This window comes from Chenopodium album, chromosome 26 (genome assembly GCF_948465745.1).
Source record: "Chenopodium album chromosome 26, dcCheAlbu1.1, whole genome shotgun sequence".
Lineage (NCBI taxonomy): Eukaryota > Viridiplantae > Streptophyta > Magnoliopsida > Caryophyllales > Amaranthaceae > Chenopodium > Chenopodium album.
In genome coordinates this window covers 2,111,330-2,126,238 of record NC_137859.1, presented here as the reverse complement: position 1 = coordinate 2,126,238, position 14,909 = coordinate 2,111,330, and the positions used below count along the sequence as shown (strand labels likewise).

General features: G+C 33.8%; 2 protein-coding genes and 1 long non-coding RNA gene across 6 annotated transcripts; 1 reads left to right on the top strand and 2 right to left on the bottom strand.

Moving 5' to 3' along the window:
* Positions 1–1,200: 1,200 nt before the first annotated feature.
* On the top strand, positions 1,201–4,744 carry LOC145617959 (uncharacterized). Of its 4 annotated transcripts, none has more exons than XR_014107822.1 (3): positions 1,201–3,911; positions 4,070–4,122; positions 4,225–4,744. XR_014107822.1 is itself a non-coding variant. In XM_081672729.1 (2 exons), exon 2 carries the CDS (start codon positions 2,343–2,345, stop codon positions 3,888–3,890), a length of 1,548 nt encoding a protein of 515 aa, XP_081528855.1. In that variant the 5' UTR covers positions 1,201–1,481; positions 2,308–2,342; the 3' UTR covers positions 3,891–4,744. The 4 variants fall into 4 exon arrangements, 1 of the variants encoding a protein (XP_081528855.1); XR_014107823.1 differs by having other exon boundaries at positions 4,487–4,742; XR_014107821.1 differs by having other exon boundaries at positions 1,201–4,122.
* Positions 4,745–6,453: 1,709 nt separating this feature from the next.
* Positions 6,454–7,135, bottom strand: LOC145618594 (uncharacterized). Its single transcript, XR_014107951.1, has 2 exons — positions 7,015–7,135; positions 6,454–6,859 (listed from the first exon to the last, which is right to left on the bottom strand). It is a non-coding gene; the product is annotated as an uncharacterized LOC145618594 (long non-coding RNA).
* Positions 7,136–9,724: 2,589 nt separating this feature from the next.
* On the bottom strand, positions 9,725–13,473 carry LOC145618593 (heat shock 70 kDa protein 4-like). Its single transcript, XM_081673374.1, has 2 exons — positions 12,925–13,473; positions 9,725–12,087 (listed from the first exon to the last, which is right to left on the bottom strand). Exons 1-2 carry the CDS (start codon positions 13,139–13,141, stop codon positions 10,346–10,348), a joined length of 1,959 nt encoding a protein of 652 aa, XP_081529500.1. The 5' UTR covers positions 13,142–13,473; the 3' UTR covers positions 9,725–10,345.
* Positions 13,474–14,909: the final 1,436 nt, after the last annotated feature.

The following is a 14,909-nucleotide window of genomic DNA, read 5'->3' as shown; positions in this document are numbered from 1 at the left end:
CTTAAGAAAAATAGAAATTAAAATAAAGTGAATGGACATTGTTATTGAACGGGCATCCTCTTAAGAAAGTGTTTATTCATTTAATAACGGGCATCCTCTGCTGTACTAACTGATATTTCTCTGATTGAATAAAGACTTTCTCCTGTTTGTGTCAAAAAAAAAAAAAAAGTGTTTATATTTGATAATGTTCTTATTAGCATAAATTCTAAAGGTTTAGAGTTTAAATCCGGACTGAATGAAGGTATTTGGGGTAGGGATCGATTTTTTTTATTGTTCAATATAATCTTAATTATCTAGCCGGCTAAAGTGCTAATACTTGGTCAAAAAAGGCGTGAGAGTTGAGACCTAGTCAAAATACAGTCATTCTTACCAAAACTTTTTTAAAATAAAAGAAAATTGTTATTGGCACCCATATTTGTACTTTAAGTTTTCTTCAAATTTATTATAAATTTTAGCAATTTCTTAGAAAAAAAAAACAAACAAAAAAAACTTTATAGTTTATTATGACGTTTGGTCTTTCATTATCAGTTGGCACCCTTCCTTATGTAATTTGTGAATTTGAAACCTTTTTGTATTGTATATGAAATTTGACAATTTAATGTTTTGAATAAAAAATAGTTTGAGCTTTGAGAGATCGATTGATCATTAAAATTTGATTTTAGTGTTAGAATATTATACTTATTCACCCAGGTGGCAACATATAAATGTATACATGAAACTCTTTTTTTTTTTTTCTTTTTTTTTTTGGACGGAATGAATACAAAGTGGTTTCTTATGATTTTACGTGACTTATTTTTATTTTTACCAAGTCAGTAACATATTCTTAATAGAACGTACATATATATACCTTTTACTTAAAGGTGATACAAGTTAGACCAAAATTTGAAGAGGAATGTTAAGCAGGAAACAACTCTAATGTATACTTGAACCCTTTAAAATAATCAATAATATGAAAATTTGGACTGTAAAATAATACTCCCAAGATATGATCTCTTGAGTCTTCACTCTTGCTCCATAACCATGCATCAAAAAAAACAAGTTGGGCTTTGGGCTGAACTATTATATCATATTAAACCACATATCTCAAAATATGGCCCACATACTACTTTCCAACTAAAATTAAATATGTGGCCCTAGCCCATCGATTAAGTCTAGAGCCTACGAAATCCACCATTAACCTTCACCGCAACGTCCGTCATCATCGCCTTCTCTTCAACCTCAACAAATTCCAAATTTAATTTAATTCTAAAAAGGACAAAATTGTCTTTTTACTATGAGAAGAGAGGAAAGCTCGCCCCTGTTGCTGTTGTTGCCTCTCCCGGTTTCTCCCTCCTTCCTCCGTCACTTTCTCTCTCCTCATTTTTGTAGCTCTGTCAATTTTCTTGTTGAAGATCTCAATTTTTTTGCTGACCAAAAAACACAAAAAAAAAAAAAAAAAAAAAAAAAAACAAACAAACTCTTGATTCTTCTTCTTTTACAAGGTAACTTTCTTGATTTTTCTCTTTCCTGATTTATATTACCTTGATTTAAATTTCCTTTTTTTTGGTCGGTCACTTTGATTTTTTTCTTTATTTATATACTAGGTTAGATCCCGTGCCATGCACGGTAATTTCAATATTAATCATTAGTTTAATACAATTGTTTTACTATAAAAATAATATCAAATTGCAAAATAGGATGAAAGTTCTGTAATTACAATTTTTTTTGAATCTTTAAAGAAAACAGAGGAAGAAATGCATGCACGACTAATAAAAATAACCATGGATTACATTACAAAGTTATAGATAATATTACATTATTGTATTATATGACTTTGTTCCCGTCATATATAAATCTTTGTTGAATGTGTAAGAATGAATATACTTGCCAAATAGAAAAGAAATATTATTGTAAAGTAAGTATTAAATTAAATACTTCTCTAAGAAGCTTTGGGAAAAAAAAAAAAAAAAAAAAAAAACTTTTGGAGGGAAAATTTTTAACCAGGTTATGACAAGTGTCAATTCTGGTTTCGCCTTTAGTATAGGTATATTGATTTTGGGTCGAGTCAATATTATCAGCTTATTACATAGGTTAGGTTTTGACCAATTAATCCTTTTAGGTTGAGAAATTTATTGGTTTTCTAGTTTAGCTGCTGAAAGTGCTTATTTGATTTGTTAAATTGAATTTTTGTGCAATTAGATATGAGATTGATGTATAGATATAGATAGTGTAGTATGCTAAATATTAAGAATTGGAGGTGAATATGTGTGATTTTATGTAGTGATTAGCTTGAATTGACTTGGGGATTTGTTTGAAAAAATTCTTAAGACCCTAAAAAATAGATTGTTGGGGGTGTGGATGATATGGGGGAAGATTTGTTAGCGAGCTTGTCAATGGAGAATCATCATCCATCAACATTGTTGTCAATGGATTCGAGTTCGAAATCTCATGAGGAAAAGGAGAGGGAGATTAGTAGGCATATAATATTGTCTTGTCCTGGTCCACCTGATATTAATCTGCCCTTATCGGCGGAGCGTAGTCCTCCGCCTCCTCACACTTGGAATCAGGAGGCTTGTGATATGTTAGAGGTTGGATTAGGGACTCAGGTTTATGAGTCGGAGACTCATGTGGCCGTTCCTAAGAATGGGAACGGGAATGGGAATGGGAATGGAAATCGAAAGTGTGCTAAGAGGCTTGATAGTGTGTGGGGAGCTTGGTTCTTTTTTAGCTTCTACTTTAAGCCCTCGTTGAATGAGAAATCAAAGAGTAAGATTGTGAGGGATGGTAATGGGGTTTCAGGGTTTGAGAAGTCTGATCTTCAGCTGGAGTCTTTCTTGGTACAACATGATATGGAGAATATGTATATGTGGGTTTTTAAGGAGAGGCCAGACAATGCATTGGGGAAGATGCAATTGAGAAGCTACATGAATGGGCATTCGCGGCAGGGGGAAAGGCCGTTCCCTTATAGTGTTGAAAAGGGTTTTGTTCGGTCTCACAAAATGCAAAGGAAACATTACCGAGGACTATCTAATCCTCAATGCCTTCACGGAATTGAAATTGTTCGACAACCAAATCTTAGTGCTATTGATGAGGAGGAGCAGAGGAGGTGGATGGAACTCACAGGAAGGGATCTTAACTTTTCTCTTCCAGAAGAAGCTAGCGAGTTTTCTTCGTGGAGGAACCTTCCTAGCACAGAATTTGAACTAGAGAGGCCACTTCCAGCCTTGAAGAGTACTGCCAATGGTCACTCAAAGAAATTGCTCAATGGCTCTGGATTGGACCTGTCCACTCAGCCATCTAACTTTGTGAATGACGTATTTGATCTATCTGCTGCTGCAAGTAAGAAGAGGAAGGATGTCCCTGCTCACAGAAATGATGAAGATTCTTGTCTGCCAGCCAATACACATTCTTCCGATGGAACGCAAGATGCAGTAGAGGTGCATCCAATTGAACCCATGTGGGCCCCTGAATTCACCGGGGTTATGAGAAATGTTTATGGGCCAGTTACCTGTGCAAAATCTATTTATGAGGATGATGATGGTTACATGATTGTCATTAGTCTGCCATTCACAGATCTTCAAAAGGTGAAAGTTTCTTGGTGGAATACAGTATCTCATGGCGTAGTCAAGGTTACATCTACAAGCACAGCGTGCATGCCTTATATTCAGAGGAATGATAGGACGTTTAAGCTTACAGATACTTCTCCTGAGCACTGCCCCCCTGGTGACTTCAAAAGGGAAATTCCTCTTCCTTCCCGAATTCCTGATGATGCCAAGTTGGAAGCTTATTTTGATAATTCTGGAACAGTTCTTGAAATTTCTGTGCCTAAGCCTCGTGCAGGTCCTGAAGAGCATGATGTTCCAATTTGCCTTCGCTCCCATCTTGGTGGGAATGATCTCTTGTTGTCTTGACTGAGGCTTATCTGGACTAAAGTAAGGGCAGCTCACTTATTTGACATTATTATTTGCTTGGTAGTTGGCTAGTCTCCATATATATAGGAATTAGAAAGTCCCATATGTAGTACATGATGTTTTTGCTTGTCTGACGACTAAAAACATAGGTCTGATTTTATTCTTGTGCATTTGAATAGCTTTGAGTTTTGGGTTTGCTCCCGTCCTTCAAAGTCAAGTTCAGATATCAGTGGTAAGATCTTACTACATTGTCCCATATTTATTTTTTCTTCTTTCTGATAAATTAATGGTTTAGCGGTCATTGGATTTGTTATTTTGTGGAGGGTTCTTGCAGTACACATGCAAATGAGTGTGGGAACTGTATATGAGACATACCTGAACAGTGCACAACTTCTGGTTGAAGTGTTTTCTTGTAGAACCTGGAAATTGTATAGTTGTATCATCTTTCTGAATAAATGTATCAGTATTGCAGATTTTTTTTTTTTTTTTTTTGTCAAATCTAGCTAAATTCGCAATTTCTGCAGATCAATCGCATAATGCCTCACAATATTACCATATATTGTGCAGCTAACTTATTAAATACTGTTGACCAGCAGATCTTCAACTGTCTTTGCTACTTTTGGGCGCCATTCTACCAAGCATCAATAAGCTGATAACCCATCTGTGCGTCAAGCCAGACTTCATGCCCCTAATGTTATGCAGATGACATGCATTGATTCAAAATTGTACATGCATAGATTATAGAAATAGCTTACATTCTGTAGATAATTTTTTCACCTCAGTGGCTTCTTTGTCATGAATCATTAATTTGTACGATTATATTCAAATATTAATGACAAGTCATAGTTTCCATTGATCTTCTGGCAGCTGCCTTTCTATCTGATTGTTAATACTGGCTATGGATTTGTTTTTTTTTTTTTTTTTTTTTTGAAAGCACTGGCTATGCAATTTTATATATATATCATCACGAATCTTTGATTATTATTGTACAGATGCAGTCATCACTATAGTGTACGGAGTATTTTTTAATTACTCTCAGAAAATGTTTAATGAACATATATATATATTTGCTTTCACCGCATCTTCTTGATGTTGCTAAAGGTTTTGTAGGCAGCATTGTATACATCTTCAAATGTTATTTCTTTCTTTTCTTTTCTTTTCTTTTCTTTTTTTTTTTCTTTTTTTTTTTTTTGGTGAGGAAAGTATAGTGAAGATATTTTAAGCTGTTTATGTAATATAGACTATATTAAAAATAAAAATAAAAATTCCAGGTGAAATTGAGATTATTCTTGAAATGTTTATTTGAGATGTACTAGTTGTAACGCGCGCGATTCCCCAAGTTATCGGTATTATCTTTTGGTCATTGTTTTATCATTGTTTGTATGTTCATCATATATTTATGGACGTTTTTTCCTTAAGTATCTGTTCTAGTCTACAAAAGACACACCAGCAATGACACGTGTCATCTTCTGGTGTGTCCTTAATATATTTTTGTAAGAAAATAAACTTTTAAAATAATTGAAAAAGAATAAACTCAAAATATTTTCTTACAAAATTTAGGAAAAAATATCATAAAATAATATATTTATAAGTAGATATCTAACCATATCAATTATTTATAGTAAAAAAAATCATGTATATATATCTTTCAACCTAACATAATTGGTGAATAAATTAAAAATTATCAAATGTAAAAGAAAATGCAATCTGTTTACAAAATAGAAGAAAGCTTGAATAAAAAAAATGTATGAAGTAATATGTTGTCATAAAAGATACAAAATAGTATTTTAAGTTCCTTGATTTGTGATATAATAAGAATTAGATTTTGGATGTAGTTATAATATTATAAGCAAATTAATAATTCGAACTATTAGATGCTGAGGCACACTCAATCTCATTAAGACCAAAATCGAGCAGACCCTAATAAATATAATAACCATTATGACAATTATTAGTCAATGCAAGTGAAAAGATAACAAGTTACCAACTTTTCCAACAGCCCTATTCAATAATAAGTACCTATGCAACAACAATAATTCCAACACATATGATCTGCAGATGTGATATAAACATAATAATAAGGGGGGAAAGTTAAAGATAATGCATTTTAGCTTCAATACAAACAGAGTATATTTCATGCATTCTATAAATCTTATTATTGAAGCTCATTGATTTGATTGTGTCTAACAAGATTATAACTTGCAAAAATGGTATCAAGAAACAAACAAATAACTCATTATAACCAATCTGACATGATAAAATTTCCTCATATGCTCAAAATTCAAGAATCAAGTTTCCTGCTAGGTGAACAAAAGTATACTAAAATATCATCTTAATCCCAAAATCTAATTTGTCGCAAGAAATCTAAAGATATGAGTGGAGCAAAGTATATTTTATAACATTATCACCACAAGAAACAAGTGACTCTAATTAGTCTCATATGCCTCTGCAATGTGTGCAGTAAAACGTACACCCTGGCAGAACTGCAATAAAAAGTATTCCCCATCGTAGCTAATCATACACAGCAGAGCAAACACAAGTATTATTGATGTCCAATATGAGAAAAAAAAAAAAGCAGTGGAGACTGGAGAGTTGGAAACTAAAGGAGCTCCAGAATCGTCTATTATTATCACAAAGTTAGAATCTGACATTGAAGATTAGATGGTAGCAATCACATGTACAGCTGGCAGAAAATCATTCACCACAGCACTCTGATTCTCGTTCTTCTTATCTATAATTTCTGTGAAGGCAACCTTAAATGGAAGTGGAAGAAAATTAAAAGGTCTAAAATGGGACCAATAATCTCTAAAGGTCTAAAATGACAAGCAAAGGATACAGTCTTAAAGAAAAAAAAAAAAAAAAAGAACGAATTCCAGCAAGGCGGTGAGGAGGAAGTTCATTGAGCTCGTGTAAAGGCGGAATCCAGGATCATCGGCACACACTGCTATTATCTTGTAATCTTTCTCTCCCTGAGACACATAATATGATAATGATAATATATATTAAGCTTATTAAATTTAATAAATTTAATTCGAAGCATTTCAGTTTATGGTGGGACCCAATAATTGTAGGATGATGCAGATTACTAAGGCAAGCCAGGTGAAGGAGGGGAAAAGAGAATCACCTGATCAATCAAAGGCACGAGTCCAATAGCCCAAGCTTGAAGGAAAGAACCTGGAATTGAAGTATAGAATCCCGAAAATTGCAGAATCATGAAAAAGGTTATTTTAATCCATGAGTTGTTTTATTAAGGCTATCTTACACACATAACATAGAATTCCTGCATTAATTTATATAAATCCTAGTGATGTGGGCATTTAGAATTTGTAGCTTTGATAATCCTAACAAAAAGTTAACCCTGAAATTACTCAAATAACAATAAAAAGCAGCAGGACTTTGTTTTTCAATTGCTTCTGTGAAGACTCCTTCACATGAAGATTGTTCTGCAGTTTATCTAATTGCTCTGCCAGTCTCTTCACATGATCATTGTGTTCTGCAGTTTATCTAATTGCTCTGGCTGTTGTCTAATGTGGGTTTTAAAGAAAACATATTGCAAATAGTTTTCCCTTTATCCTAAGCCATAATTCAGAGAATCACAATTAGCAACACCATATTTAAACAATGAAATTAAAGAGACAGGGATTAAGGAATTCCAGAGTTTCACTTCAACAAAATAAGACTTGTCCATAGTTTTAACGAATCCAAGCTTCATCATATAATAAACATCATACACTTCATTAAAAGAATACAGCATTGCTCACCAAATTCCCACCTTGCTAAGTGTGTGTCAAATTTCAGCAGTGTACATACATTAAATAAAAATTTTAAAAAAAAATAAATAAATCCACAGCATTTTTCTCACCCTCATTTTCCTCATTATCAAACCTCCACCACCACTTCCGCTGCTAATCTGAACAAAGTGGAGAATCAAACGATATCAACAAACCACACTAAATCAAATCACAAAACCTATCGTCGTGAAAGAAATTACAGAACCTAAACCTAAAATCAAAGAACTACCCTTAACTTAGAGTAAAATTAATAAATACCCACTTAAATTAAACCCTAAATCAATAATTATAACTGCTCAAAACTACATTGAAGAATTACGAAGCCTAAACATTTCTAGGACAACAACAATCAACCGAGAAACAACTGATAATTAACTTGCTTAGTAGATTATTATGAATTTGCTTGATACCTTGCTTTGTGAATTTGGTAGTTTAATCACAAAGCAAGGTATCAAGCAAATTCAAGTTCAACCAATGTCACCACTTTGACAAGCTCAATAGGCACCATTGCTTGTCTAATTCAAACTGATTCCTCCATTTTCCATTTCAAACAAATGAATCCTATTTTTTTTATTTTTTTTTCTAATTTTTGCATAACTAACAAGTTTAATATACCAATAGCAAAACATTGTAATTGAAAAGGATAAAAGAGGGGAGAATGAATAACCTTGAATTTGTCAGGGAGCTCATACCTGTAATATTAATCTTCAACATGATTGCCACTCATAAAACCAAGAGTTCAAAGTCATCTACTCCCATTTTAGGCCTCTGATGGCGCATATATTCATTTTCATTTTCCTCTAGATATTGATCTTAATTACATTACTCTGCTCGTGCTTTGGTTTGCCAAGACCAGCCTACGTATTCTCCTATATCATGCCTGCATAAAGAAAAGACATGTAACTGCATTACAATGATCTCCAAAAAAAACTTGACAGAAAAATAACAGGAAAATGAAGAAAAAAAACAGGTTAGCCTAATAGCATGAAACATAGCTCTCACAAATAACAAAGATACAAATCACTTTTTTTTACATATATTTGATAAATACATTTGAACTTGCACAGCGTATGCTAGTATTGCAAACTCTGATTGATCAGCTGATTTTAGTTTGTAATTCAAACAACAAATAACTAACACTAATTCATACTCCGAATCGCTCAAACTTTGTAATTCAAATACAGCAATTGCCACAAATAATTTTAACAGCCCAATGATCCAAATTTACCAATAAACATGTAAAAAGCCAAAAGTTAGACAAAGTCATTAATCTAGTTTCAACTACAATTTGTAAACCATAACTTCATCAAATCCAGCAATCCAAAATTCAACATATTACCACTCATAAACTTCATCAAACCCGTTATGCAAAATTTATCAATTATCCATGGACCAACCAAAATCAAATATGCTTCATTATTCCAAATTCACCACGCAAAAGCAAAAATTAACCAAACCCATACTTCCAATTCACCAGATTACTACTTTAAACCAAAATTTAGTAATAAGCTTGTTACCCCAAATTCACCACTAAAAAGCCAAAATTAATCAAACCTAAGATTTCAAATTCACCAGATTACTACTAATAAACCAAAAAATTTACCAAATTTATTATTCCAAATGAGTTGATTTATCACACAGAAACCAAATTTAATCAAAAAACACCAAATTACTGCTCATAATGCAAACTTTTATAAAGCTAAATACTCTTATTTTCACCATTTAATTACTGATAAACTAACACTTTTATGAAGAGTAATTGTATTGTTTGATTTCTAACCCATTTTCTTCGTTAATCAGATCAGCTTACTAAACTTCTTTAATTTCCCTTGATCAATCGAAAAATAAAACAAATCAGAAATAAAAATGAACAATATTAATCAATTATCAATCTGGAAGCAACTTAAAATTTGATGCAAACTATAAAAGGAGAAAGTGTGTACCAGGATTTAGATCAAACACATACACAATGAAGGTCTGTACTATTATTTTACAGAACGAATATTTGCTTGTTGCTACACCTTGATGCTTGTAAATTGTAATGGCTAATTTGGCAGCATACTCATCTTCGTGGTTTAGCTCTAAGCTTTTCATATGATGTAAATTTATGAGAAAATTCTGGGCAAAATTGAAATTATTCCCGACAATTTCATATAAGATCAATTGCAGGATGAACTTACAAAGCAAATATCACCACACCTTCTGTTAAAAAAAAAAAAACACACACACACACACAAAATCGAATTGGCTGCAACATACATACCGTCAAACTTGGTTTCTTATTACTCGTATATTATTACTAACACATTTTTATCATTTTATAAGATCTATTCATGATGAAAACATTTACAATGCAAGATAATGAGCACACTCCATAAATTAAACTAGATATGGAACAGTATCAATGAAAGTCAAATTTTGGGGAATGAAAAATACTTTATCATTATATAATTGTTGATAAAAACTAACAGGCAGAAAACAATAGTTAACTGCCAAAATATTCCACAATCGAGACTCAAATCACTAATACATAGTTTAAAAAAAAAAAAAAAAAAAATCAGTTTCCCCAAATCTCACTACTACGGTACTAACACTACTAGCAATATAAAAGCGATATATCAGAATAAAAGCAAAAGCTCAAGTATCCCTCAAAACAGCAAAAGCTTAGTCAACCTCCTCAATCTTAGGACCAGGAGCGCTTGCACCACCAGCAGCAGGACCGTCTTCATCCATACTAGCACCCCCCATATCAGGGCCAGCACCGCCTTGGTACATTTTGGCGATGATTGGGTTGCAAATACCCTCAAGCTCCTTCATCTTGTCTTCAAACTCATCAGCCTCTGCAAGCTGATTTCCATCCAACCACTGAATGGACTGTTCAATAGCATCCTCAATCTTCTTTTTGTCAGCTTCCGGCAACTTGGAAGCGATCTTGTCATCCTTGATAGTGTTACGCATGTTGTAAGCATAATTCTCAAGGGCATTCTTGGCCTCAACCTTCTTCTTGTGCTCTTCATCCTCTGACTTGTATTTCTCGGCCTCTTGCACCATTCTCTCAATCTCTTCCTTGGACAGTCTACCCTTGTCATTTGTGATTGTGATCTTGTTCTTCTGGCCAGTAGTCTTGTCCTCGGCGGAGACATTTAGGATACCATTGGCATCAATGTCGAAACAGACATTGATCTGAGGCACACCTCTTGGTGCAGGAGGAATGCCAGTGAGCTCAAACTTACCCAACAGGTTGTTATCCCGAGTTCTGGTTCTCTCTCCTTCAAAGACCTGAATCAACACACCCGGTTGGTTGTCTGAGTATGTCGAGAACACCTGTTCCTTCTTCGTGGGGATTGTAGTGTTTCTTGGGATGAGCACTGTCATAACACCACCAGCAGTCTCCAACCCAAGAGACAGAGGAGTAACATCAAGCAACAGCAAGTCCTGCACCTTCTCATTACCTTCACCGCTCAAAATTGCAGCCTGAACAGCTGCACCATAAGCAACAGCTTCATCAGGGTTAATGCTCTTGCAGAGCTCCTTCCCGTTGAAGAAATCCTGGAGCAATTGTTGAACCTTTGGAATCCTAGTAGAACCACCAACAAGCACAACATCATCAACCTTACTCTTGTCCATCTTAGCATCCCTCAAACACTTCTCAACTGGTTCCATACACTTCCTGAACAGATCCATGTTCAACTCCTCGAAACGAGCACGAGTAATTGTGGTGTAGAAATCAACTCCCTCGTAAAGAGAATCGATCTCAATGGTGGTCTGAGCAGTTGATGACAAAGTCCTCTTCGCCCTTTCACAAGCTGTCCTCAACCTCCTCAAAGACCTCGGGTTCCCACTAATATCCTTCTTGTGCTTCCTCTTAAACTCTTGCACAAAGTGATTCACCATCCTGTTATCAAAATCCTCACCACCAAGGTGAGTGTCACCAGCAGTGGCCTTAACCTCGAATATTCCTTCTTCAATAGTCAACAATGACACATCAAAAGTACCACCTCCAAGATCAAAAATCAACACATTCTTCTCCCCACTACTGCTAGCTTTCTTATCAAGACCGTATGCAATGGCAGCAGCAGTCGGCTCGTTAATGATACGCATGACATTAAGCCCAGAGATCACACCAGCATCCTTAGTGGCTTGACGTTGGGAGTCATTGAAGTAAGCGGGGACAGTAACCACAGCATTCTTAATGGACGACCCAAGGAACGCTTCGGCGATTTCCTTCATTTTTGTTAGGACCATAGATGAGATTTCTTCTGCAGAGAATTGCTTCTCCTCACCCTTGTGATTGACTACAATCATGGGCTTGTCAGCTGGGCCAGCAATCACCTTGAATGGCCATAGCTTCATATCAGCTTGTACTGATGGATCACTGAATCTTCTTCCAATCAATCGCTTGGCATCTATAACAATCAAAATTACAAATTTTTAATCAGAAATTTACCTTCCAAAAAGCACAAACAGAACAAAATTGGAGTACAAATATATACAGTATAAAGTATATCTTAAATTCATAATATATTAATAAAAGCTACAAAAACAAGAAGCGTCATATGATCTAAATAAAATACTCAATTAAATAAATCAATCATTAAAATATTTGGATCAAATGCAATTCACACAAATCCCTAAACATTATCTGATTATAAAGTATAAACACCAATCAATACTGTGATTCATGATGCCCGAAATAACTACATTAATCAACTCGTAGTCAAATTATATCTATAAAAAAACATACACTGCCAGGATCTATAAATACAATCGTCCTCAAACATTCCCTTGCACCTAAGTACCTAACTCATACTAATCAGAATCAACCAAGTAATCAACACATATTGAATTTCAATTTAAATCAAACAACTGCAATTTACACAAAACCTTAAATATTCTGCGACTAATTACACCGATCATTGATACATAGATTGCAATTTTAAACACAGTACTATCTAATTAAAGAAATTTGTTTTTTTTAAAAAAAAGATATATTCACAAACTCATATTCAAATTCTCCACATAAACATAAAGTGTAACGATCCATAAGCATAACCATCAACAACCTACCAAACATTATCATACACTTAATTAAGTCCTAGATATCTTATCAAACCATATAATCAACACGAAACAACCTACACAACAATAACACTAACATAATACAGAGTAATTACATGCATGATCATCAAAAAAAATAAATCAAAATAAAATCATCAAATAACAGAGAGGGGAAGAAGTCATACCGAAAACAGTATTAGTAGGATTCATGGCGACCTGATTCTTAGCAGCATCACCAATCAAACGCTCAGTATCAGTGAAAGCAACATAAGACGGCGTCGTTCGATTTCCTTGATCATTCGCAATAATCTCAACACGATCATGCTGCCATACTCCAACACACGAGTATGTCGTGCCGAGATCGATTCCGATCGCCGGACCTTCACCTTTTCCAGACGACATTTCTGTAACCTTAGCAAACCTCAAACAAACAGAGAAAACTTTTTTTGTTTTTTTTTTTTTGGAGAGCGTAGTTTTGTTTTTTAAGCTGTGAAATAATTTGAATGAGAATGAGAGAGAAGAAAAGGGTTTTTTTTTTTATAAGACTAAAAGATCATTTCGAGAAGGTTCTGGTTCGTTCGGAAATCCTAAACCCACTTATCTTCTTCCATCTGTTATTATAAGGTTTCCCGCTATTTTGTGGTTTTTTTGGTTTCTCGTTTTTAATGGGGCGAAAAATATGGATTCGAGAAAATTCTGAATTGGGGTATTTTAGGGCTTTTATGTTTTTCGATTTGGTCGGAGAAAGGTGAGCCGTTGGATTTAGATCTACTATATTTAAGTTGGACTCGTGGTCTCGTGGATATTACTTTTATTACGTTGGATTGGTTAGTTGGTTCGAAATTTTCCCCTTGAGAGCGAGCCAATGAGGAGGAAGTTCTAGAGAATACTCAAGGTCATTTTACTGGGTCATTTTGTTTTTGGTCCAATATGACGCTTGCTTTAGTATGGAAACCAATTTTTATTACAGCCTCAAATAAAAAAATAAAATAAGTACAACAAGGGTCTGATTAGCTTAATTTCAGTTCAGCTCCAATTAGTTCGCTTCACTTCTTAATTTCATTCTCTTGTAAACAAATTATTTTAGTTTAGCTCCAATCAGTTCAGTTCAATTCAGCTTCAATCATTTCATAAGAGCATCCACAATGATTGTTGAGAGATCCTTACTTGCAATTTATAAATAGTTGGTGACAGTAGGCAGTAGGCCAGTAGCTCACCATTGTAGGGCTACAAGGATTGTAGCTTATGTATTTTCACTTCATCAAAGCATGTATTGTCTACTTTTGAATGAATAAATAGTTTTTGCATTTTTTTTTTTATTTTTTACTTTGCAAAATGTTTGAAAAATAATGATGTGACAATTCAAAATTACCAGGAATGTAGCTATATATCCATTGTGGATGCTCTAATGTTGCTCTAAATAAATATACTTCATACTCCCTCCATCCAAATTTACAATTGTTGGTAGTTATTGTTAAAAAATCCTCATTAAAATTTTTTAAAATTTGATGTTGTGATTAAATGTAATCTTTCTTTTTTTTTTTCCCCCTTTTTTTTTACTATACTTTGTGAAACTAACGCATAAATAATAATATTTAAAACATGAGATCAACCTTTGCTGTATTATTATTGATTATTGTCCTTCTAACTATTTCTAGGTCCACATAGCTATGTGATTATTAAAGGTGGAATGCCGGTTATATTTTACGTAAATAATATAGTGTATAATATTAGTTTATAATTTACTAATGTATCGATAACCCTAATTCTGGTATACGCTTGTATATATAATAATGTTTACAATGAGAAAACAAAGACAAATATTCTCTCAATCTTATAATGCCAACATCTATCTATTTCTAAATTCATTTGACCTGATAGTGTCCATTTTGGGAATGTACAATGCCAAAGTCGTATCATTTAGTTGTGCCTATCAATTGGTGATATTATTATACTCGTAATGTTATAAAACAAAATTGGGTTTAATAGAGTAATAGACACAATAAACCACTTTTAATATATTACCTCCGGTCTAAATTACTCACAACTTTGGGGTATTATTTGTGAGATATAAAATATTCCAAAATTGCGAGTAATTTGAACCAGAGGTAGTACAAGTATTATTTATACCAAACACTCACCAGTATTGCTCATAAAGTAAAAGACACCT